This window comes from Schizophyllum commune (assembly GCF_000143185.2).
Source record: "Schizophyllum commune H4-8 unplaced genomic scaffold SCHCOscaffold_18, whole genome shotgun sequence".
Classification (NCBI taxonomy): Eukaryota; Fungi; Basidiomycota; class Agaricomycetes; order Agaricales; family Schizophyllaceae; genus Schizophyllum; species Schizophyllum commune.
In genome coordinates this window covers 132968-155533 of record NW_026089555.1, presented here as the reverse complement: position 1 = coordinate 155533, position 22566 = coordinate 132968, and the positions used below count along the sequence as shown (strand labels likewise).

Here is a 22566-nt window from a genome sequence, read left to right as displayed (position 1 = left end):
ATGTCAGAGAAGAGGTTGAACTTTTACAGAGCATAGTGGTAGGAAACAACCTGGATTTCTTCGAAATCGAGGATTTGATTGACCACGTGTGTGCAACGAAATGAAATATATCCACTTGTCCTCTTCCCCCACCGCGGTGCCATACGTCCAAACCCTGCTTCCAGGTCCTCGATATGTCTCGCCAGGATACCTATGACCTGCGCAACCAGATGTACGCGGACGAAAACCAAATGCAGCTGCACGCGCATGCGGAAGCGGCGAACTACGCGGACGAGGAACACTCAGTACTCGAAGACGACTCGATCGACGACGAGGGGGACCAGGACGAGTACATGGACGACGACGACGGCTCCTCCGACCTCTCCATACCCGACGAGTCCATAAACTTCGACCTCGTATACTCCCTGCACAGTTTCGCGGCGACAGTGGAAGGGCAGGCGAATGTCGTCAAGGGCGATTCCCTCTTTCTCATGGACGACAGCAACAGCTACTGGTGGCTTGTCCGCGTCTTGAAGACCCAGGAGGTCGGCTACATACCCGCGGAGAACATTGAGACGCCGTTTGAGCGCCTGGCGCGCTTGAACAAGCATAGGAATGTCGACGTGCGTGGCGAACTCGTACTGCTTAGAATTTGTACTAACCTCTGCGCAGCTCGCCCTCGCGACGCAGCAAGAAATCAACGAAGCCAGGCTCATGCCGCGCAACAAGCAGCCCTCGCGATCGGGCCACACTCCCTCCCCCAACGACCCGAACCGCCCCTCCCGCCGAAAGCTCAAGTTCAACGCCGGCCGCTCCATCCACCGCTACCCGCCCGCGGTGTGGAACGAGGAGGACGATGACGAGGAGGAGGACGTCGAGTGGGACGACGAGGGGTACTCGGACGAGGACCCGAACCTGCTGGACGACGTAGGCAGCATCATATCCGGGATGGAGATGGAGCCGGACGACGGGATGGCGTGGGACGACGCCGCGGTGCGCCAGCAGCAGCAGCAGCAGCAGCAGAACGCACAGGCGCGCGGCGCGATCCCGCAGGCGCTGATGGCTGGCGCGCAGCAGCAGCAGATGCTCCAGCAACAGCAGCAGCAGATCCAGCAGCAGCAGCAGATGTTGCAGAAGCAGCAGCAGGAAATGATCCAGCAGCAGCGGCAGCGCGAGATGATGGCGCAGCAGCAGCAACAGCAGCAGGCGCAGGCGCAGGCTCAGGCGCGCGAGCAGGCTCAGGCTCAAGCTCAGGCTCAGGCGCAAGCACAAGCCGCCGCCCAGCAGCAACAGCAGCAGCAGGCTCTGCGTTCACAGTCGTCTCGCGAGCGCCTCACTGGAACGCCGGACAGCCAGCGGCGCATCGACCCGCTGGAGGCGACGGACACGCGCAAGCTCACTGCAACGCCCACGATCGCGCGCGACGTCGAGATGGACGACAGCGAGAGCATCAAGCGCGCGCGCGAGCAGGAGGCGCGCGCCAAGGAGCAGCAGCGCGAGCGCACCAACTCGATCACGAGCCAGGGTAGCGCCAACGCGGCGAACAACCGGCCAGTCGCGAGCAGCAGCATGAGTGGCGGCGGCAAGCTGCGTAAGGATAGGGCAGGCTCGGACGCGGAAGACGATGCGGGGAAGAAGAAGAAGGGCGGGAGCATGTTCAGCGGGCTCTTCGGGCGCAAGAAGGACAAGAAGAGCTCGTCGTCCATCGCGTCGGAGAGCGACAGCGAGCGCACGTCGGGCGTGCGCGCGTCGGACGACTCGAGGAGCAACGAGGCCCAGCAGCAGTCGCCGACGACATCGCTTGCGATGCAGCAGCAGCAGCAGCAGCAACGCCCGCCGGACCCGGTTACGCCGCAGAAGGGCGGCGCTGCGAGCGGCGGGGCGGGATCCTCGCCGGAGGTGTCGGTACATGCTTCTCAACTGCGCCAGCGCGACCAGCAGCAGCAGGCGCTTTATCAGCAGTATCTCAACCGCTCCCCCTCGTCGCCGCCTGACCTGCAGCCTTCGTACGGCCTATGGTCCGCACCTGCGGTCATGCCCAACAAAGACCCTCGTGATACCTCCGTCTCACACGCACACAACAGCTCAACGAGCTCTGCGAACGGTCTTGCCCCGCCAACGACGTCTCGTCCACGCCCAGGCTCCCTCATCCTGTCCTCAGGCTCGATGGACGGCCAAGGCGTTGGTGTCCCGGAACTCAGCGTCATTCGCGTTTTTGCAGGTGATTACCTCGAGACGGAAGCCACATTCAAGACCGTTCTCCTCAACGCGTCTACTACCGCCAGCGACCTTGTGCGCCAGGCAATCCAGCGCTTCCGCCTCCCAGCAGGCGACGACGCCGCGGACTACTTCCTCACCGTCAAGCAGGTCGAGGGCGGCGCGAGCGCTGCCCTGCGCCCCGACGAGAAGCCGCTCGGTGTGTTCGAGAGCCTCGTCGAGGCGGCGCTTGAGATGCCCAAGGTGAAGCGGAGCAGCATGGCGAGCATCTCGTCCGTTGCGAGCAACCTCTCAATGCACCCGGCGATTTCGAGCCTCAACATGAATGACTTCACGGACGACAGCGCGGTCAAGTTCTACCTCAACCGCCGGCGCACGGAAGGCGCCGAGGAGCGCGACCTAGGCGAGGAAGAGGGCGACGATACGCTCATCGCGGACACGTCGCACGGCGACGCTAGCGTTGACAACAGCGGGCGCGGGCAGTTCCTCAGCGTGTCTACCTCCAATGGGAACGTGCCCCCAGAGCGCTTTAGCTCGCCCTCCTTCCGCTTCCCTCTGCAGCTTGTGATCTATCCTGAGGACCTGCCCGACGACATGGTCTTTGACCCGCAGACGGAGGCGATTGTGTTCAAGAACACGCTCCGCGATCGCGCGCAAACGGACCCCTCGCCGGGCATTCCTCAGAATATGCGCCGCAAGGTGTTCATCTTCCCGAAAAATGTTACTGTGGCGGAGGTCATCGAGCTCGGTCTCGAGCGCTTTGGGATTCTGGAGGGTGTGGTGGACGGCGGAGACGAGGTCGAGGACAAGATGTCGAAGAGGCGGAGTATGGCAAGGGTCCGGTACGGGTTGGCGGTCAATACGGGGAACAACGGTTGGTTCATTCGTCCATCTCCTATATGTACTTACTCATGCAGCATACAGAGGAGAAAGAGCTCTCGCCTTCAAGCAAGGTCATCGATGCCTTCCCTCGTCCCCCAGCCTACCGCCAGGCGGACAAGCGCGACTCGGCCTCCAAGCGTCGCTCAATGGACTCGGCTATGCTACTTGGCACCGTCGAGGACGTCGCGCCCGAAGACCCCATCTTCGTCCTCCGCCGCTCCGTCACCTACCGTAACTCGACCGCGAAACACCGTATCTCGGGCGCTCTGGACGAAATTGCGCTCCAAAAGCTGCACCGCGAGTCCGCTTCGAGCTTCGGCAGTGGCGAGAACAAGGCCGGCCCCTCGAAGGCGGAGATCATTGCCGCGCAGCGCGAGGCGAAGCGCGCGAACCAGCGTGCCATCCTGTCCGCGCAGACGAACTCGGTGCGCGGCGTCGACGTCATGCTTCCGGGCAACGCCATGATTCGATCCACGCGCCGCGACGTGGGCGACAAGATGCTCTACTCGTACGTCGACCAGGACGGCGCGTCGTTTGACATCAGCGACATCGTCGCGGAGGAGTTCCGCAGCCACAACTCGGGCGGCAGTCGGGACGACGTCCTCGAGGGTGTGCTCTCGCGGAACAAGGATGGGATGGCGAAGCTCGAGAGCGTCATTGGGAAGATACAGAAGGGCAAGGGGCGGCAGGCGCGCGAGTCAGCGGGGTCGTCCGAGTACTCGTTCGATGCGCCGAATCCGGAGGATATCTCGCGCGCGCAGTCGGCGACGCCGATTTCGGGCGGCACACGTGCGCTGACGCCGACCGCGAACGACAAGCCAAGGCCGGGGACGACGACGCCCACTGCACCGCGGAATCGGCGCAACCCGTCGGCAGCGTCGGTGCTCTCTGATATCTCCCGCTACGCCACGCCGGACACGCACCCACGGACGGACTCGCCTATGGAGGACCTGCGGTCGCGCACCGCGACGCCGCGGCAACAGACGAGGAAACCAGTACTTCCCAAGGATGACTTCGGCGTCGGGAATATGATGGCGGTCATCGAGTACCGCGCCGCGCGGCCGAAGCCTACCGTACCACCATTGGACCCGGTCGACGAGATCCTGTTTGGGCGACCCATCGACACTGCGGCGCTGCACCCCGAAGTACGAAACATCTACGCTGCATCGTTCAAGGAGCTTGAGGAAGTGGATAAGGTTCGTTTTGTGGATGTTCACCATCTCGAGCTTCGCTAACCGATCCACACAGTACCTGGATAACTATCTATGCCAAACCTTGGGCAGAGCGTGAGCCTGGCTCTCCGCGCAATCGACGCCTTGGCGCCGACGTACAGTTGTTTTATAGTGGCATGAGGTACCTCTCGTGCCGGATACCTCTCATCTTTCGACATTCTTTTGTTTACCAGGCTCTCATGCACTCTCCCTCATTGCTCTCTACGTTTACGCTAACTGTACCACGATGCTTTGGTTCGCCGTGGATATTCTATTCGTATAATATATGCTTGTTCGTCGAGCGACTCGCACCACCTTGCCTGATATCCTCTGCTTCGACTGACATCCCCTGACCACCCTCGCCTCGCAGGACAGGACAGGAGCGGCAACCTGAAGCAGGGTGGGCGCACCTCGGTCTGGGTCGGTCGGCCAAGCCGATATCATCCGGGTGCCTGATCAGGAGAGGCTGATAAGATCGTACGGTATCGCTATCAGATAAAACCATTGGCGCTCGGCGCTTGCGGTGATCTCACCTGCTCCTGCTCCTCCCACCCTCACCCACCTCCTTCGCAGCACTAGAAGCAATAGAGATGCAGCAGTACAAGAATATCGTGGTCCTTGGAGCGGCATACGGAGGTGAGACATCCTCTGGCTGTTCCAGGGCTATACAGTACTGACCCCCTCGCAGGCCAGGCTGCTGCGAAGATCTTGGCCGAGGGTGTGTCGAAGCTTTCCGGGAACTGGAGGGTAGTGGTGATCGACAGAAATACGTGAGTCTCGTCAGTCTCCCCATGGAAGTGTCAACGATTCTGACGATCCCGAAGACACTTCAACCATGTCTACGCTTTCCCCCGCTTCTCAGTCGTCCCAGGTCATGAGTTCAAAGCGTGTGCGTTATGCCCTCCATCCCCCCTATTCGACTCGCTGATATTTCCATCCAGTCATTCGCTACGACGGCACCATGCCCTGCGACAAGCCCGGCGGCCTCCTCCCCCTCACCGCCAGCATCCTCTCCCTCTCCGCCCACTCCGTCACCCTCGACCGCGCCTTCCCCGAGCACGGCTTCCCAACGCCAGAGATCCCCTTTGAGTACGCGATCTACGCGCTCGGTGGCTCCCTGCCCGCACCCGTGAACCTTTGGGGCCCACGGCTCGATGCGCAGCTGAAAGCGGACGCGAAGGCTTCGGGCATCTTGGGATCGAAGCCGAATGGTATGGAGTGGCTGCAGTGCGCGCAGGGGGTGATTGGAAAGGCGCGGTCAGTGTTGGTCGTTGGTGGGGGCGCGCTGGGTATTCAGCTTGCCACTGATATCGCGGACGTGCACCCGAAGAAGAGAGTAACACTTGTGCATTCGCGCGGGAGGTTCATGCCGCGATTCTCGCAGGAGATGCATGATGAGAGTGAGTCCTTGTCGATTTCGAGCGGTTCGTGTTGCTAACGATGGAATTCCTCGACAGTCATCCGTCAACTCGACCACCTGAACGTCAACGTCCATCTCAACGAGCGTATCGACCTGAAGTCCGCCGCGGAGAGGAAGACGAACGACAAGGGGGAGCGTATCGTACTTACCGAGTCTGGAAAGGAACTGGCCGCAGATCTCATCGTATGTCTCTTCCATCTGCGTATTCTCTCCTCGTGTGAGCTAACTGTATGTCAGCTCATGTGCACCGGCCAAAAGCCCAACACCGAAGTGCTCACCACGCTCGATCCCTCCCTCATCGCCCCCAACGGCCGCGCGCGCGTCACCAGAACTCTGCAGCTCGGCTCGCCCGCTTCCTCGCAGCCCGACGCCACCGACTCCCTTGCGTCGCAGCTTGACGCTCTACAGCTCGACGCCTCCGCGCCCCAGCCCGGCGCCTCCACCTCCCCCGCCTACCCGCAAATATTCGCCGCCGGCGACTGCGCGGACGCCTTCAACGCCCTCTGTGCTGGTCACAACGCGTACTACCAGGGGCAGCTTGCAGCGAGAAACGTTTTACGGCTGGCAAGGAATGAGGAGAAACCAGACGAAGAGAAGGAGGTGCTCGAAAAGTACGAGCCTCTTCCGCCGGCAATCAAGGTTTCGCTTGGATTGGTGAGTATCCTGTCTATCTCACCTAACCTACTCGACCCATTCTGACTTGCACCATCCTCCAGAACCGCGGCGTCACGCAAAGTGGCAATGACCCCGTTGTCATCTCCGAGAAGGGCTACGTCGATCTGCAGTGCGCGCTCATGTGGGAGTTCCACGGGCACAAGATCACGTGCGACGACGATATGAGGGATTGAGGAGTGAGTTGGGATTGACATCAATGGGCGATGCCTCATTCGAGTAAGAACATCATTATACCTTGGTTGTATATACTGTACAAATCAGCAGCGGCACACAAAGACTGGGACCGCGCCCATCGTGCTTGCTCGTCGCAAAGTGCCCGAATGGGTTGCGACCCATACAACAAAGCGCGGGATCAATGGAACAATGGCCATTGGTATATTACCCACTTTCGGTTCTTCCTTTGTCGCGGCTGCGGACCCTGGCCAACACGTGCATTCGGCGCATTAAAGGAGCGAGCCACGAGTTCGAGTTGATCTCGAACTTACCCTCCACATTGTTCTCGCCACTCATTTCGACCCGAGGTCCCCCTCAACATGGCGGACATTGCGACAATCAATTCACTGGCGGACCCCATCGACGACTTCAGCGCGGACTATGAGGTCGCGAACGTGAACAAGCAGCTTCGGCTGATGCTGCAGTCCAACCAGGTCTCCTTTCAGTTCCTCAACCGCGACCCGTTCTTGTTGGACAGCGAGCACTGGAACCTGACGACCCCCACCGTCCGCAAGGCGATCCGCTACCTCGAAGCGCTCGGCAACATCCTCCTCCCCCACCTCAACCTCAGCTCGCCACTCAAGCCACTCATGATCCCCCACGTCCGCGGTATCTGGAAACACCTCATCGACTGGCTCGACTACCTGCACCCCATGCACCACGTCGGCACCGAGCGCATGGCGAACGTGCCCATTTCCATCCTCGCCTGCGCGTTCTTTGCGCTGTTCTCCATGAAAGAGCATCTATACGACCTTTTCCGGGCGACGCCGCGCGTCTACCAGCTGATGTTCGACTTCTGGGTGAAGGTGGACAAGTACTGCGACTACCCTCGCGCGCTCGACACGGAGAAGCGGCTCCAATTCGCGCTCATGGCGGTGCGGCCAGCCCTCCTCTCTCAAGGCGAGTCGGCGCAGAATCCGAAATTCTCGTCCATTCCGTACGACACGGACCCCGTTGCGCAGAAAATGGCTTTCTCGACAACGGGCTGCCAACCGCGCCGCTTCTACCGCAAAGCCTTCCGTCTCGCGGACATCCTCGAACGCTCCAACCCGCCGAACACGCTCATCAGCGGCCAGGCGCGTACCACAATCGGCTCCGTGACGAACAACCAGTTCTCGCTGCTCGCGATCATGGTCGGTACGCTCCTCCCCACGTCCAGTGTCCCCCGCGACGCCGTCCTGTTGATGGTCGACATCCTCCGGCGCCTCGTCGCGCGCCCGCGCGCGCTCGAGTGCGCCGAGTCGGCCGCGCACATTCTCTGGGGTATCTGGCGCATGGCGGGCGACCGGCGGTCGATGATGTGGGCGCTGAAGGCCAAAGCCTTCGAGACAATCGTTGAGCTCACCCAGAAGCGGGACAGTCGGCCGCTGAAGATGCTGCGCGACTGGCTCATGATCCAGGGCATGTATATCCGGGTCCTCCGCGCTATCAGCCCGCGCGGATTTACCATCGCGAGCTCGATCCCCAAGGTCTCGCAGTGGTATAGCCACAGAGATCTCATGATGCGGTTGAACTTTGATAGGTTGTGTTCTCGATATAGGGTGAGCTACGTTCTAATCCCCTAACCAAACACGTTCTAATCATTAAGGCGGACCCTCAATGCCGTAACCAAGGCCCTTCTACACGCCGCTGCATTTGTCTGAGCACTTTGTACTGCTCGGAGAAATGCCAGAAGGAGGACTGGCCTGCGCACAAGTCGCGTTGCAAGTCAATACGCGCCGTCAACAACGATGGTAAGTCGCGGCGACCTCTTCCCCAATCCATTCCATCACTGTCCTTACATGTTTGCCTTTCTAGACGCTCTCCGCGAAATTGGGCCCGAAATCACCCCGCTCGACATTCGTTTCCAGGTCCTCACCGCTCGTATGCTCATCCGAAACGATTGCAAAGAAATTGTCAAAGCGATCCGGAAGAAAGAGAACATGAACTCGCTCGATTTTGTCATCACGATCAACTTCTGCGAATTGCCGCCCGAGTTCAAACTCATGACCTACAAGAGGGGCGCCCGTGTGTCCAGGTTCATCGTTGAGGGGGAGGTACCTGTCATAGGGCAAAATGCGCATAAGACACCGCATACGATCCTCGCGTGTCAGGTGCCATTGCAGTGGCTGCTAGACGGATTTGAACCAACGGACGATGGTTGGATCATACCTGGGACAGACGAGTGGAGAAGCGACGCTTGGAAACAGTGAACATATATCCTATTGATCTGACCTTATCTTTGATGTGTTCCGTTCTCCTACGTATGTATACCGCTCTGCGACATGCACGTGCATCGTATCATTCATATCGTAAGCATTCCAAGGTCAAATTTCGCCTTCGCATGCTTGATTCATATGTGTCTTTGTCTTGGTCTGAGCGAAGGCCCTGCCACTCGCGTGCACAAACCCGCGTACGACATGAACGTAACGGTTTGTTTGTGACCTTTGATGCTGTGCGTGTCTGTCACATGATCACGGACATATAAAGGCTCGAGCAAGGCAAATCACACTTTCATTCCTCCCACCATTGCGGCCACTCATTCCCGCTCAGCCCTCACCATGTCCGACCGAATTCAGGCCATTATCTCATTGACGCACCGTCTCACCGCCCACACACCGCCCCACGAACTCAGCGCCGCGATCGAGCGACTTGGGCATTGGCTTAGTACGGGTCAGGTCTGTTTCGCAGACCTGAACATCGATCCCTTCTTGTTGGACGGCAACCACTGGGACCTCCGTACACCGACGATCTGCAAGGGCATCCGCTGCCTGCAAGCACTAGGCAACATGCTCCTCCCGGAACTCAACGAAGGCCGTGCGCCGCTACAACGACTGGTGGCAAACTACGTGCGCCCTCTCTGGCCTTCGATCGTCACCTGGATCGACTACGTTCACCCGATTCACCGTCCTCGCGGCCAGAGGCGGGCCAATTGCCCCTTCAACGCCCTCGCATGCATTTTCTACGGCATCTTTTCGATCAACCACCTGTTGCGCGACCTCCTAGATAAAACACCGCGGCTCTACCAGCTTCTCTTCGATCTTTGGATCAACCTCGATCGCTATTGTACCTTGCCAAGGGCATTGATTACGGAGAGAAGGCTATCCTTGCTCTTCATGACCATGCAACCTGCTCTCCATCCTGACACCGTGCCACCGGTCTGGGACAAGGCGGGCTTCAAGTCATTCGAGATAACAGGGTTCGACGAGGTCGCCAAGGAAGCAATACTCTGGCCCGTCAAGCAACGGCCGCATCTCTTCTTTCAACGGGTCATGCGCGTGCTCGAACTGTCCGTGGGCGCCCTCCTTCCGAATGCCGACACCTGGACAGGGTTCGGCCGCATCTACGTCGACCAACTCGTCCTGGTGGGCGACTTAGCCAAGGACGATATACGCACGCCCTCCCACACTCGCAAGACCGTGCGCTCGGCCGTCTCGATCCTCCGCCACCTGATAGCCAACGTCGACGAGACGGACTTCCCCGAAGCTCTCTTCTCCATCCTCAAGGCGATCTGGAAGTCTGCCGAGGACCATCGGCCGCTGCTTTGGGCGCTGCGCGCGGGGGCGTTTGAGATGTTCCTTGCGTTCCAGACGAAGCGCCAGACGACCTTTGTGCGCGACCTCGGGATCTGGCTCATGCAGCAGGGTATGTACGTCAAGGTCCTGCGTGCGCTGTTCCCAGAGGGCCGAAACGTAGGGGCCAATATTCCTGTATGCGGGGCCTGGCTGCAAGAGCGTCTTGAGATTATGCGCTCAAGGTTCCGCCCGGTCTGCGCCAACAAAAAGGTCGGTCGTTTGGATCTCTATCATCCTTTACCGCATCTAACTACTTGTTCACAGTGCACGCGTCAGGTCTCCTCTGAGAAGCAACTTCGCCGTTGCGCCTGCATACTTCGCCAATATTGCTCGACTGAATGCCAAAAAGAGGACTGGCCGTCGCACCGCCCGCGGTGCAGCTCCATGCGCGCCGTCCATAACGAATGTACGTACGCTCACAGCACAAGCCTCCGCACCATAGCTCACCGTCCTCCAACCAGACTTCGTCGAAGAACTTCACACTCACGCAATCTCCCGCCTCGACGTGTGCTTCCAAGTCGTCTGCGCGCGCGCCTTCCTCCGCAACAACACCGCAAAGCTCATCTCCGACCTGCGCGCCGCGCGCTGCCGCAACGGGTTCTACTACGACGTCCGCGTCGACCTCACCAGCGTGCCCCCGCGCCTCAGCATCATCCAAGAGACCCTGTCGGGCAATATGGGGTCCCCCGTGCTCGTCATCACGGCCTATATTCCGACGATGGCCCACGACGACGACGTGAAGAACCCTCCGATGATCGCTGTCGGCATGTTTCCTGTCGAGTGCGTGCTCCGGGGCTTCGTCCCCGTCGATGACGGCTGGGTGAGTCCGAAGGGGGAGTGGTTCGGCGACAACTGGGATAGATCAGAGACGTTTGGGCTATGGGAACGTGCGCGTTCCGCATAATACGCTCACACCGCTCAGCTCATTAACTTGATCCCTAGCCACCAGGCGCTCTCGAGCTCTTTGTCCGCAATGTGTTATGCTCTTTACTATGTTGACTGTTTTTCTTTCTCTACTCTATGTCCGGTTTTCCTGACCGTAGTAATCACTAAGTATAATCATGCATATGTAGAACATTTCAGTGTCAGTCTCGCATCCTGCGCACCGAATCTCACAAATGCTGGCCTACTAGCATCTTTGAGCTCAAGGTCTCTCGTGCTATCAATTACAGGCAAAGAGAAACGGAAGACCGAAAGCGACCGGCAATGCGTATAATAGGCGACCCTAAAGAGCAGCAAGCGCTGCAAGTAAGATACAGAAGGATTACAAGCAGGTGAATAGTACGGTAGCGAAAATCCGGATAGTGGAGTAGTAGACGCTGTAGGACGAGCAACATATACTGTAAAAGAGTGGAGGATGTGAGTTGGTAGATATCAGGTATCCGCGGGCCAGTAGTCTATAGATAAACCAAAAAATCGCGACCGAAATGCAGCCAAAAACGGTCATGGCGCCGAGAGTTCATAGCGCCAGCAGATCCAGCTGGCGGACCTCCGCCTACACCTCCGTTCGCCGCTTCTTCCCCTCCCGCCCCTTCTCATCCCCCACCTCGTCCGGCGAGTCCCGCTTCCTCCCGATCGTCGACGGCGGCGCCTGGCTCCCACCCCTACTACCCCCACCATTAAACACATCGCTCCCGCTACTCACGACCCGCCCGAGCCGCCGCGACTTCCTCGGCGCCGGCGTCCCATCGTACGTGACCGGCACCTCCGAGAGGCTGCTTTGCTTGAACGTCGAGAGCGGTTTTCTGGGGTGCGGAGCGGGGGCCGGATGGGGGCTGCCGGGGTGCGGACTGCCAGTGTGCGGGCTACCGAAATGCGCGTGCGGGCTCTGGCCGACGTGCGGACTGCCCGACAACGCAGGGCTCGGACCGCCAGACTGCCTCGGCGGCGGCGTCGAGGGCGGCGTGACGTGCTGCGCGGGGCTCCGGGACGAGGGCGCCGTGGTGAGGTCCGGCGTCGGGAGCTTGATCTCCGGGCTGGCCAGGAGCGGCGACATCGCCTGGGACTTGGCCTTCTCGACGACGCGGCGGTAGGCGTTTTGGACGACGCCGTAGAATCTGGAGAGGGTACGGTTAGCATACACTCCTCGATCAGCCTCCAGTCCCAACGAGCCTTCATCCCCGCGACCGCAATCATCTATCTTCAGGGAGAAAAATTCATAAGCACCACTCACGCCTTATCCTTCGTGAAAATCTGGATCAGCACCTCCCCGCACACCTCGGGCGCCAGCGTCGAGTAGTCGCCCGGCCCCGCGGGCCGCGCCTGGTCCGGGTTCAGCTTCCGGTTGTAGAACTTGAGCCCCTCGAGCGGGTTCTTGTCCTTCATGCCGTAGTGCAGCGGCGAGAGCGCGACGATCACGTTGTCGTCGGGCATGTCCTTGTCGGTCAGCGGTTTGGGGGAGGTGGCCGTGGGGTCAAAGGTGGCGCTGGGGTCGAAGGTGGTGGCAGGGTCGGAGGTGGTGATTGGGTCGACGCTGGTGATCGGGTCGACGGTAGTAGCGGAGACAGATGGTGCAGCGGCAGCAGGCGACATGGTGTCGGCAGATGGAGCGACACCGCGCCTAACCTCCTCAATGATCTGGCGCGCCTCCCTCGTAATCGCCTCCGCGGTGATGTACTTCTTGCACATGTCCATCTCGAACCAGCCGAAGCGGCCGTGGTCGACGCGGCGGTAGTGGTCGCGCTTGCGGATGCGCTCGAGGATCTTCTGCGCGGGCCTGAGGTTCTGGAGGGAGGTCAGACACACAATGGATATATGAGCACCATTAACAAAAGGAGGAGGAAGAGAGCAGCGGGTTGAGATGAAAGTTGCGGGAAACGAGGTGCTTCAGCAAGAAGTGCAGGGACAGACACCCACCGGATCCTCGTTGGCCTCAATCCACCCCATGATCTCGTCGGTGAGATGCAGGTACTTGTCCGGTTGGAATACCCGGTGCGCGATCTTCATGTACGGCTCCGCCAGTATAAGTGCGTCAATAATCATATACTCGATGGCTTTGGCTGTTCAGCGCGTCAGTCCCAAGTTCTCGTCGGACGGATACCCTTCCGCGTCACCGAAGGTGGTCACCATCGTCTCGCCACTGAGGACAAGAAAGCAGCCCGCTCGGAGTCTACGCACGCCCTAAACAGTCCCCAGACTACATCCGACTCACCCGTCTTATGATGGTATATCTTCTTGTGCAATTTATACCTCAACTCGCCCACGTCATAAAGCGAGTCCGCATCCTTGACCTCGTAGCAGATCTGGTCCTCGATGACGCGCGCGGAGCGGATGATACGCGCAGCGTCGATGCAGTTGTGCATCATGCCGAGCATCTTGGAGTCGCGGAGGAGGTAGTCAAATCTGGAGAGGGGTTAGTCGAGTTTTTGTCAAGACGGGGAGGTGGCGCGGGGGAGGGAGAAGTTATGGGAGCAGGGAGAGAAAATTATGCGCCGAATGCAGGGAGAAAGCCATGAAATGCAGAAGGGTCAAGAAAAGGCGCATATATGCTACTCACTTGTCAACATCCATGCCGTTCCGCTTGTTAGAGATGATGTCGAAGAGGTAGGCTTTCTCGTGTGGGCTGTAAACATCAGTTCAGCTTCTACTCTCATGAAGGACAAAAAATCAGCTACGCACACCCGTTCGTGCTCGCCAGCAATCAAGGCCTTGATGAAATCGTAGTCGCTCTGCGGCCGGCCAATGTTATTGTGCGCGACGAGGTGGTCGAGCATCATCTCCGAGCCCTGCTCGTGCGTCCAATTCTTCTCGAGGTTGGGGAGGGCGGCGGGGCTGGGGACACGGCGGATGAATGTTAGCGTGATGAAGATGAATGTGACGTCGATCAGCTTGAGACTAGAAGACGCACATGAAGAGGCCATCCCACACATGCGACCAAGGACCATGTCCGAGGTCGTGGCAGAGCCCGGCCAGCATGACGCACTCAATGTCGCGTCTGGTGATCTCGAGTTCGGGCTGTGCTTGCTGTAGATGCTGGACCAATAGGCCGGCGAGGTGCATGACACCTGAGGAGGCTGCTTCAGTACGAGCTGGTCCAAGATATAGAGCAATACGCACCTATGCAGTGCTCAAACCTGTTGTGCGCCGCGCCCGGCCAGACATAGTACGACGTCCCCAGCTGCTTGATGTGCCGCAGCCTTTGAAACTCCTTCCTGCTCGTCCTGTCAGCCCCGACGGCCAGACTCGAGCGCATATACCCACGTATCGATAAACTTGCATGCAAAGTCGGGCAGCGGGACTGCATACACGCGTCAGCTCTGCATCAAAGGACTTGCACAAAGACGCACTCTGATCGTGAATGGGATCTTTGATAGTTCGCTCCGAGTGCAGGACGTCCTCGGCGTCCGTCTCGTAGTCGGTCTCCATAGTGTGGTCCTCGAAGTCGTCCATGGCGCTGAAAGGCTCTGCGTGGACGCGGGAGGAGGAGGAAAGGATGATGGCAAGAAGTAAGGCGGGAAATGAGGGAAATCCCGCCGGACCGATTTCCCGACAATGTTCTGTCGCGGTCACGTGGGCTACGCTAACGCGTCGCGTCGCTGTGATTGGCTGGCGCAAATGCCTGCCTTCGCCTCGGACATGTCAGATAATCATCAGAGCTAAATAGGATGGATAATAAGCAATATATCAGCCTTCAAGCCCCTTTAGAGAACTCGGGAAGCTGACAAGTAATCTGCAAGCCGAGCAGAAAATACGGGATTTATGTTTCCGCCAATTTATCTCGGATGAACACTCAAATTCCAAGGAAGACCCATTTGGAAGATACCTCAGTAGAGTACAGCAGAGAATTTGGGACACCTACGCGCAAGTCTAGGACTTGGTCCAAAGTCCAAATGAAGATGAAGGACGATGCGCGCAATAGCCTCGGCTTCAACTCGGCTTGATCCGTCCAAGTTTGCTTCCGCTTTGACGCGCAAATTGGTGACGCGCACGGTTCGAAAATCAACTTGGCCTCCGACCGCCATGGACTGTCTTCGCTCTTGCACTCTCTCCATGACAGTGGCGCCTTCATAGTACGCGCTGCTAAGAATTATGGTAGACTTTTTGCTGATGCGCCCTCTAACAAGTTTCGCTAATTATTCTGCGCGTGCATCCGCGCTTGAAGCTTGTCCCAACCACATAGCATGCATCATGTACCGACCCGCATACATAACCGACTCGCTCTCATGCAATCGATCCGAGCACAATTACCGATCGCAATAGATCGTGTTGGTGTTCGAGGCCTCTTGCATTACCGACCACACAGCCGTTCGAAGCGGCCCACTGCATGAGCACAGCTCACACTGGGAGCAAGCCCTATATGGACCTCAATGAGAATCCAAGCTTCAAGCCTTCTTCAAACCCTTACTGACTGACCGAGCCCGACACCGACGCCTAGCTCGCGGTAGGTATCCGAATCGCATTCACTCCGCCCTGCGTCGGGCTGGCAGCGGATGTCGGTGATGATGGCCGCCGGGCGCAGCATGCGAGGAGTCCCCGAACCCCCATACGAGCAGCGCCCCGAACCCTCGAGGCGCGTTGTGAGCTGGCAGAAGCCCTGGAGAAGCAACGGTGACAACGTACGTTTGGGAGCATCCGGCTTTCGGGAAGGCCGAACCGGTACACGTGGCCGACGCGGCGGCGCTACCTCGCCTTTGAACGGGGCTTTCACTTCGCTAAACTTGCTGTATTGCTGTCTTCTCCCCGTAGTAGCATCGAAGGTATCTCTACAGACGCAGGTATTTTCCTGAGACAATATTCTACATGCCCCAATGGATACACGAGAGTCGTACAAAGTTCACGCCTCCCCGCGGTTGAACGATGAACTAGCCAGAGCAGGATTCCCAGGCGCGTGGGTCACTCTGCTTCCCTGCTGTTCTGTGAAGCGAGCACTAAACATACTTCGCAGAAGCTGCAACGCCTACCCGACACCGACTGTGTTCGGCCTTGATGACATCGCCGCCCTTTGGTAGCATGAGCTCCAGTTGCTCATCTTACGTTCTGCCCCATTCGCTGGCTGGGTATATAAGAGGGACCAGGGCGAAGGCAGGATGCTTTCATCGGCATCGAGCACATCGTCTTCGACATCCTACTCATCGCTTCTGAGCAATCATCGTCTTCGGCATCGAGCACAACATGTCTTCCAGCATCTTCACCTACGTCCCCCTCGAGGAGAACGTCTCCATCCCCGCTGCTGTCGACTTCCACCTCAAGCACAACCCAGAGCACGCGTGCTACGTCTTTGCCGAGCCTGATGGCACCGTGCGCACGATCACCTACCTCGAGTTCGCCCGCGCGGCTCATCGCGCCGCGCATGCTCTGCGCCCTGCTCGCAAGGGCGAGGATGGTGCCGTCGTCGCCATCATCGCGCTGTCGGATACAATTCTGTACCATGCGATTACTGTCGGCCTGATGAAGGCTGGTCTCGTTGTACGCTTTGTTCCTTTGTCATATGCACTCCATCAAGCTCACAATGCCTCGCTAGCCGTTCCCCATCTCGCCGCGCCTGTCACCCGCCGCAGTCGCCAACCTCATGCGCGCCTCAAACTGCCACAGTCTCGTCGCGACGCAGCAGACGCTGCAGACCCTCATCTCAGGCATCGAGAAGGAGCTGGGCGCCGACCATGTGCTCAAGGTCGACGAGATGCCAGCGCTGGACCTCATCTACCCTCACCTTGCGGAGGAGAAGGCGACCGATGCGTTCGAGCCGTACCCCGAAGTGTCTTCGCCCAAGAAGCCGGAGGATATGGAACTCTACCTGCACTCGTCGGGGAGCACGGGCTTCCCGAAGGCGATTGGACACACCTACGCTAGCCTGGCTGGTTGGAGTCGACTCGGTAAGCCTTTCTCTCAGTGAATACTGCTCAACGATCACTTATACCCGCCCTAGCCATGATGCGGGACATACAGAGCGTCCAGCCCCGCCTGCGCTTCGCATCGCACATGCTGCCCGCCTTCCACACGTTCGGCGTCTGCGCGCACCTCATGACGCCCCTGCACGGCGGCGCCGAGGTCGCGCTCTATAAGCCCGTGGTCAAGGTAAACTATCTTCATCAAGCTACCGAGCTGTCTGAATATGTACTGATTATATTTCAGACCCCTACCGACGTTCCCCCGCCACCGACGCCCGAATCCCAGCTCGAGGCCGCGCGTGCCTGTGGATGTACCGCTATGGTCGCAGTTCCGGCTTATGTGCATCAGTGGGCCGAGAACTCCAAAGCGGTCGAGTTCTTGAAGAGCCTGAAGGTTTTGGTCCGTCTTATTTCTGTTACCTCTCTCGCAGCAGTCGCTCACCCCCTGCAAGGGCTTCGGCGGTGGGCCCCTCAGCGAAGCCATCGGCGACGGCCTCTCCGCCGTGGGCGTCAAGCTCCGCTCCGTCTACGGCGCGACCGAGTTCGGTGTCCCCGCCCACCTCCTGCCTACCTGCGAGGAGGACTGGAAGGAGTGGTGCTGGATCGAGGTCGACCCGAGTGCAAACCTGGAGTGGGCGAAGCAGAGCGACGGGACGGAGGAGCTGGTCATTCCGGTGAGTTGATCGTGAGCTCTGCGGATCCGTTTGTTGAGGACTGTGCATCAGGCGGGCAATGGCTACTGGCATCAGCCTGCGGTGCAGAACATGGAGGATCGCCCAGGGTATGCGACCAACGATCTGCTGATCCGGCATCCGACCAAGCCTTACCTTCGCAAAGTGTATATATTATCGCTCTTTCGAAGTCATCCATGGGAGCCTGACCTATCTTCGCAGCGTCGGCCGAAAGGACGATGTCATTGTACACTCTACTGGCGAGAAGACCGTTCCTGCTCCCATCGAGGGCGTTATCGTGACCAGCCCGATGTCAGTAATTGTCCTTGACCACCGTCTACCGGGATCTGATCAGTCTTCAGGATCCGGACGGCTATCATGTTCGGTCGCGGGCGCGACGAGGCTGGTATCTTGGTCGAGCCGGTACCAACTCACCAGATCGACGTCGATGACGACGTGCAAGTCGCCGCTTTCCGCAATGCTATCTGGTGAATATCTTTTGTATTCGCCTACTTTCCTTAACTGAAGTACCTTCAGGCCCATCATCGAGGAAGCCAACCGCGGGGCTCCTGCCTATAGCCGCATCTTCAAGGAGCTCATCCTCGTTACGCGCGACACCAAGCCACTCCCGCGCACCGAGAAGGGTACGGTGATGCGCCGGCTTGCGCTGCAAATGTATCAGGAGGAGATCAACAAGATGTGGGTTTTCGTTTCTTTGTTTGCTTGGGAGCCAGTGTGGCTGACCATACTTTTCCAGCTACGAGGTCATCGAGAGCCATGCGCAGACTGGCGAGAAGGGCATCAAGCCGCCTTCTAGTTGGAACGCGCCTGTTATCGTCGAGTGGCTCGCTGGACATGTTCGCGATGTCACGGGTCGCGACATGGACCACGCAGTCGACCTCTTCGAGCAGGGCTTTGACAGGTAAGTGACACTATCTCGACGCGATACTTTGCACTGACCCCTCACGCCAGTCTCAACGCGACCGTTCTTCGCCTCCGCCTGCTCGGCGCGCTGAAATCCGACCCCCTCGCGGCCCCCGCCTGCCTCGAGATCTCGCAGAACGTCGTCTACCAGCAACCCACCATCGAAAAGCTCGCCGCCCACGTCGCCAAGCTCGTTCGCGGCGAAGCCGCCACCACCAAGGCGCCCGAGGCGAGCGCGAAGGAGACCATCGTCTCGCTCGCGGCGAAGTACAGCCAGGGCCTCCCCGGCTACGTCGATGCGGCGACGTTGCCGAAGTACGTGCCGAAGAAGTCGGTGAAGCCACTGGAGTACCCGGTTAGCGTGCTGCTGACGGGGACGACGGGAAACTTGGGCGCGGAGATCTTGCAGATGCTGCTGAAGGACGAGCGCGTGGAGCGTATCTATACGCTCGAGCGCGCGGGTTCAGCGCCTGTGATTGAGCGGCAGCGCGCGAGGTTTGCGGACAAGGGCTTTGATGTTTCCCTGCTGGAGTCGAAGAAGCTCGTACCGCTGCAAGGCGACGTGTGCGCCGAGCGGCTCGGTCAGAGAGACGAGGTCTTCAAGGAGGTATGCAGGTTATTTTTCTCGGTGACTTCAGTCTCTGACCGGAAACCCAGATGCTCAACTCCATCTCCGTCATCATCCACGTCGCCTGGCGCCTCGACTTCAACCTCGGAGTCAACGCTTTCGAGTCCAGCATCCGTGGCACCCGCGCGCTCGTCGACTTCGCCCGCCAAACCCAACACGCCGACTCCCTCCGCTTCGTCTTCACATCCTCCGTCGCCTCCGCGATGTCATGGGACCCCAAGAGGCAGGGCCCGGTCCCCGAGGAGCTCATCGAGGATCCCCTGATGTGCGTAAACGGCGGCGGGTACGGGCAGGGCAAGTACGTCGCAGAGCGTGTCCTCGCAGCGAGTGGGATCGAGTTCAGCTCGGTGAGGGTGGGGCAGGTGAGCGGCGGGCAGCCACGTGGAGCGTGGGCGACGACGGATTGGTTCCCGATCCTCGTCAAGACGAGCTTGGCGCTGGGGGCGCTTCCGAGTGATGACCAGGTGGATATTCCCCTTACCTTGAAGACGGCAGATTTACTGACACAGAACGTAGGAAGTGACATGGATCTCGATGGACGCTGTTGCCGGCGCGCTGCTCGATGCGGCCTTCTCCCCTCGCTCGCTTGCGCCTTCTCACAACATCGTCCACCCGCGCCCTGTGCAGTGGACCGAGATGATCACGAACGTGCAGTCGTCCCTCAAGAAGGTGGTCAATCGCGATCTGCCCATCGTGCCCTTCAAGGATTGGTTTGCGAAGCTCGAGGAAGTTGCGAACAAGCCCGATGTCAGCGCCAAGGACGTGGTGAGTCCTCTCCCGACTACGCTTCACTCGACTGTCTCTCATGTCTTCCGACAGCCTGGTGTCAAGCTCCTCGAGTTCTACCGCGGTATGAGCTCTGGTCATGGCCTTGGCTCCTTCGCAACCGGAAAGATGGAGGAGGTCAGCGAGACGCTTCGCAACGTCCAGCAGCTGGGTCAGCGCGACTCAGATTCGTGGGTGCAGTACTGGCGCGAGAGTGGACTTCTGCCTTGAAGGAGTTTGCTTGGAACCATCATAGACAATAGACCTTAGAGGCTACTTAGAACTATCAATCGTCACGAGCATGTACAATACCAGCGAATGGGAGGATTTGGCTATCTGTCGTACACAAGTTCATCGCGAGGTCTCCTTTCGGCGTATCGCGCTACCTCGAAGTAAGACAAAGTTCTGAGTGCGTTCCTGCCCATGGGCGAGTTGTTCAACTTGCCGCCAAAACCTCTTCGGCAAAACCCGAAATAGAATTGATCCGCATACTGGGCTACACAGTCGAACTTGGACTCGAACCACCACTGCGTATGCCACCTCGAACGACAAGGTCGGACATACATCTCACCCTCCCGCTCTTTTCATTGTGAAATATACTTGTACTTTTCAACAGCTTTGTTGTGGTCTTGACGACATGCTTCGGCACCCACGCCGCTGCCCTTCGAAGTTGAGTCCAGTCCAAGAGGTGGGCGATCCGTCAATCGGCGACGTAGATCTGGCCACGCGAGCGGTTGATCGCAGCGCCCGCTCCACAGCGGGCCGGGCACGTTTCCGTCTCTAAAGTCAACCTTGACCTTGCTTGTTCGACCTGTGGACGCGAATTATGCACCGGAAAGGTACATTTCAGTCTCAGGTAATCTGCGTCATACACCACCTAACCAGAAAATGGGTCCGAGCAACTGGTAACTCGCACTTGACGGCGCGCATGTGGATCCCAAGCCCGCGCTCTCCTTGCCCTTTGGCGAACGACTCGGGCGACTTGTACGGGCGCAAAATCGTGCGATATAATTTTACTCACAGACGAAACGGTGCGGCGCTCCTCTCAGGACTACAAAAAGCTGCACAAGCCTGAGGATGCACCTTCTTACCTGGAAGCCACTGGGCGATGGGATAGTGTATTCGACTTAAGACCTGGTAATTAAGCTGTATATCAGTTTCCTCGGTTGGTGTGCATACAGACGCGCAAGCACCTCCGTATTTACAACCTGCCGCTTCCGTATGGCCTGGACTTGCGGTCTGCCTGAAGTATGCCCTCGTAAGCATAAACTGGAACAATAACTCTGATGATACGTTTGCGATCCGTGTGTATGATTATACATCTACCATCTAAGGACACGCCTTTCTCCTGGAGAGGTGCCAACGCTCGTGTTCTGAAGTTCAACTTGACGGCACGTGCACACACATGACGCGGACCGGTGCTGCGATCAGCGGCTCGCGTGGCCAGATCTACGTCGCCGATTGACGGATCGCCCACCTCTTGGTCCAGTCCATTCATCCACGTCATCCTACACGATGCTTGACTCATCCACCTGGAAGATTAGTGATAAGATGAGCGATAACCTGAGCGGTCCTCGCTATCTGATAAAACAGGGTGGCGCGCAGTCCAGGCGGAACATCGCCGCCAAGTTCATGCCGCTTGTGAGCATTCCCTCCAGGGTCCATACTACATGATATTCCGTTATGTGCCGGCGTTGCTCCGCCTAGGCGCAGTCCAACAGCTCTTCGGCGCATGGTACGCGCGTCGATGGCAAGGTATAAACTGCCCAGGGTGCGTTTCATGCAGCTAGAACATCGACCGGACGTCGGCAAGAGCCGGACCGGGGCATGTGGCCGATGCACCGTGGCGCCATCCTAGGCTTGCCTCAGTCGCCACAATAATGGTTTGTGGAACGCTATCCAAGTGACTGCCCTCGAGCGCTTGCTCAAAACACGCCTTTAGATATGCAGAAGGACGACCACCTCTGAGCTCTATGAAGGCGGCGACGAGAAGGACGTTTGCGCACGAGGTCAGTCGTCCGGGCTTCGCTATGGTTCTGCAGGCATGCTATACTTACATCTCAATAGCCAGACCAGTCGTCACCTTCCCCACACCGACTATGGTCGGGCATGCTGACATGCCCGATCTTTGCTCGACTCTTACGTCGCACTCTCAGTATATAAGTCTCGCTGGCTCGAAGAAGTCTCCATAACCACTGACGAGCGATCATGGGCCTCTCATCCACCGACGAGTTCACTTACGTCCCTCTCGAGAACAATCTCTCGTTCTCCGCCGCTTGCGACTTCAATCGCGAGCACAATGCAGAGCACACCTGCTACGTGTACGCTGAGCCGGATGGCACGGTCTGCGAGGTCACCTACCTCGAATTCGGGCGCGCTGTACATCGCGCGGCGCATATCCTGCGCCCTTCGCGCAAGGGCGAAGACAACGCTACCGTGGCAATCATCGCCAACTCTGACACTCTCCTGTATAACGCCGTGACTGTCGGATTGATCAAGGCTGGACTTGTTGTACGTTGGACTCCCCTGACAGGACGAGAATGCACTAATCCTTGACATTCAGCCCTTCCCGATATCCCCTCGCCTCTCCGCTGCTGCCG

At 58.7% G+C, this 22566-nt stretch overlaps 7 protein-coding genes across 7 annotated transcripts; 6 read left to right on the top strand and 1 right to left on the bottom strand.

Moving 5' to 3' along the window:
- The first annotated feature begins 113 nt into the window (after positions 1–113).
- SCHCODRAFT_02558538 (uncharacterized protein) lies at positions 114–4703 on the top strand. Its single transcript, XM_003026186.2, has 4 exons — positions 114–602; positions 652–3070; positions 3121–4274; positions 4327–4703. Exons 1-4 carry the CDS (start codon positions 174–176, stop codon positions 4366–4368), a joined length of 4044 nt encoding a protein of 1347 aa, XP_003026232.2. The 5' UTR covers positions 114–173; the 3' UTR covers positions 4369–4703.
- A 109-nt stretch (positions 4704–4812) lies between these two features.
- On the top strand, positions 4813–6750 carry SCHCODRAFT_02558536 (FAD/NAD(P)-binding domain-containing protein). The gene is made up of 7 exons (XM_003026185.2): positions 4813–4925; positions 4978–5059; positions 5114–5178; positions 5231–5689; positions 5747–5892; positions 5947–6363; positions 6426–6750. The coding sequence occupies exons 1-7, from the start codon at positions 4880–4882 to the stop codon at positions 6555–6557; spliced, it is 1347 nt and encodes a 448-aa protein (XP_003026231.1). The 5' UTR covers positions 4813–4879; the 3' UTR covers positions 6558–6750.
- A 2-nt stretch (positions 6751–6752) lies between these two features.
- Positions 6753–11055, top strand: SCHCODRAFT_02594713 (uncharacterized protein; the record flags this gene model as incomplete). Its single annotated transcript, XM_050344015.1, has 6 exons — positions 6753–8138; positions 8186–8330; positions 8395–8604; positions 9130–10225; positions 10416–10557; positions 10594–11055. The coding sequence occupies exons 1-6, from the start codon at positions 6918–6920 to the stop codon at positions 11053–11055; spliced, it is 3276 nt and encodes a 1091-aa protein (XP_050196929.1). The 5' UTR covers positions 6753–6917.
- A 97-nt stretch (positions 11056–11152) lies between these two features.
- Positions 11153–14595, bottom strand: SCHCODRAFT_02645588 (HD-domain/PDEase-like protein). The gene is made up of 10 exons (XM_003026092.2): positions 14438–14595; positions 14352–14388; positions 14208–14302; positions 13999–14155; positions 13770–13922; positions 13648–13713; positions 13303–13493; positions 13008–13150; positions 12325–12875; positions 11153–12208 (listed from the first exon to the last, which is right to left on the bottom strand). The coding sequence occupies exons 1-10, from the start codon at positions 14538–14540 to the stop codon at positions 11647–11649; spliced, it is 2058 nt and encodes a 685-aa protein (XP_003026138.1). The 5' UTR covers positions 14541–14595; the 3' UTR covers positions 11153–11646.
- Positions 14596–15501: 906 nt separating this feature from the next.
- Positions 15502–16098, top strand: SCHCODRAFT_02135575 (uncharacterized protein). Its single transcript, XM_050341904.1, has 2 exons — positions 15502–15978; positions 16036–16098. The coding sequence occupies exon 1, from the start codon at positions 15581–15583 to the stop codon at positions 15875–15877; it is 297 nt and encodes a 98-aa protein (XP_050196928.1). The 5' UTR covers positions 15502–15580; the 3' UTR covers positions 15878–15978; positions 16036–16098.
- On the top strand, positions 16099–20225 carry SCHCODRAFT_02135576 (acetyl-CoA synthetase-like protein). Its single transcript, XM_003026183.3, has 14 exons — positions 16099–16556; positions 16612–16963; positions 17017–17165; positions 17223–17378; positions 17431–17652; positions 17704–17816; positions 17872–17961; positions 18012–18137; positions 18187–18348; positions 18407–18571; positions 18622–19180; positions 19231–19665; positions 19718–19966; positions 20021–20225. The coding sequence occupies exons 1-14, from the start codon at positions 16263–16265 to the stop codon at positions 20195–20197; spliced, it is 3249 nt and encodes a 1082-aa protein (XP_003026229.1). The 5' UTR covers positions 16099–16262; the 3' UTR covers positions 20198–20225.
- A 1949-nt stretch (positions 20226–22174) lies between these two features.
- Positions 22175–22522, top strand: SCHCODRAFT_02521790 (uncharacterized protein; the record flags this gene model as incomplete). The annotated part of the gene is made up of 1 exon (XM_050343481.1): positions 22175–22522. One exon carries the CDS (start codon positions 22175–22177, stop codon positions 22520–22522), a length of 348 nt encoding a protein of 115 aa, XP_050196927.1.
- Positions 22523–22566: the final 44 nt, after the last annotated feature.

Bases quoted from the DNA above. Each gene is read 5' to 3' on its own strand.
- SCHCODRAFT_02558538 (XM_003026186.2), top strand. From the start codon at position 174: ATGTCTCGCCAGGATACCTATGACCTGCGCAACCAGATGTACGCGGAC. The intron at 603-651 runs GTGCGTGGCGAA...ACCTCTGCGCAG, and splicing joins ACAAGCATAGGAATGTCGAC to CTCGCCCTCGCGACGCAGCA. The intron at 3,071-3,120 runs GTTGGTTCATTC...TGCAGCATACAG, and splicing joins GGTCAATACGGGGAACAACG to AGGAGAAAGAGCTCTCGCCT.
- SCHCODRAFT_02558536 (XM_003026185.2), top strand. From the start codon at position 4,880: ATGCAGCAGTACAAGAATATCGTGGTCCTTGGAGCGGCATACGGAG. The intron at 5,690-5,746 runs GTGAGTCCTTGT...ATTCCTCGACAG, and splicing joins GCAGGAGATGCATGATGAGA to TCATCCGTCAACTCGACCAC. The intron at 5,893-5,946 runs GTATGTCTCTTC...ACTGTATGTCAG, and splicing joins AACTGGCCGCAGATCTCATC to CTCATGTGCACCGGCCAAAA.
- SCHCODRAFT_02645588 (XM_003026092.2), bottom strand. From the start codon at position 14,540: ATGGACGACTTCGAGGACCACACTATGGAGACCGACTACGAGACGGAC. The intron at 14,303-14,351 runs GTGGGTATATGC...CAGGACGAGCAG, and splicing joins GCATGCAAGTTTATCGATAC to GAAGGAGTTTCAAAGGCTGC. The intron at 13,494-13,647 runs GTGAGTAGCATA...ACCCCTCTCCAG, and splicing joins AACGGCATGGATGTTGACAA to ATTTGACTACCTCCTCCGCG.
- SCHCODRAFT_02135575 (XM_050341904.1), top strand. From the start codon at position 15,581: ATGTCGGTGATGATGGCCGCCGGGCGCAGCATGCGAGGAGTCCCCGAA.
- SCHCODRAFT_02135576 (XM_003026183.3), top strand. From the start codon at position 16,263: ATGTCTTCCAGCATCTTCACCTACGTCCCCCTCGAGGAGAACGTCTCC. The intron at 17,379-17,430 runs GTCCGTCTTATT...ACCCCCTGCAAG, and splicing joins TGAAGAGCCTGAAGGTTTTG to GGCTTCGGCGGTGGGCCCCT. The intron at 19,181-19,230 runs GTATGCAGGTTA...CCGGAAACCCAG, and splicing joins GAGACGAGGTCTTCAAGGAG to ATGCTCAACTCCATCTCCGT.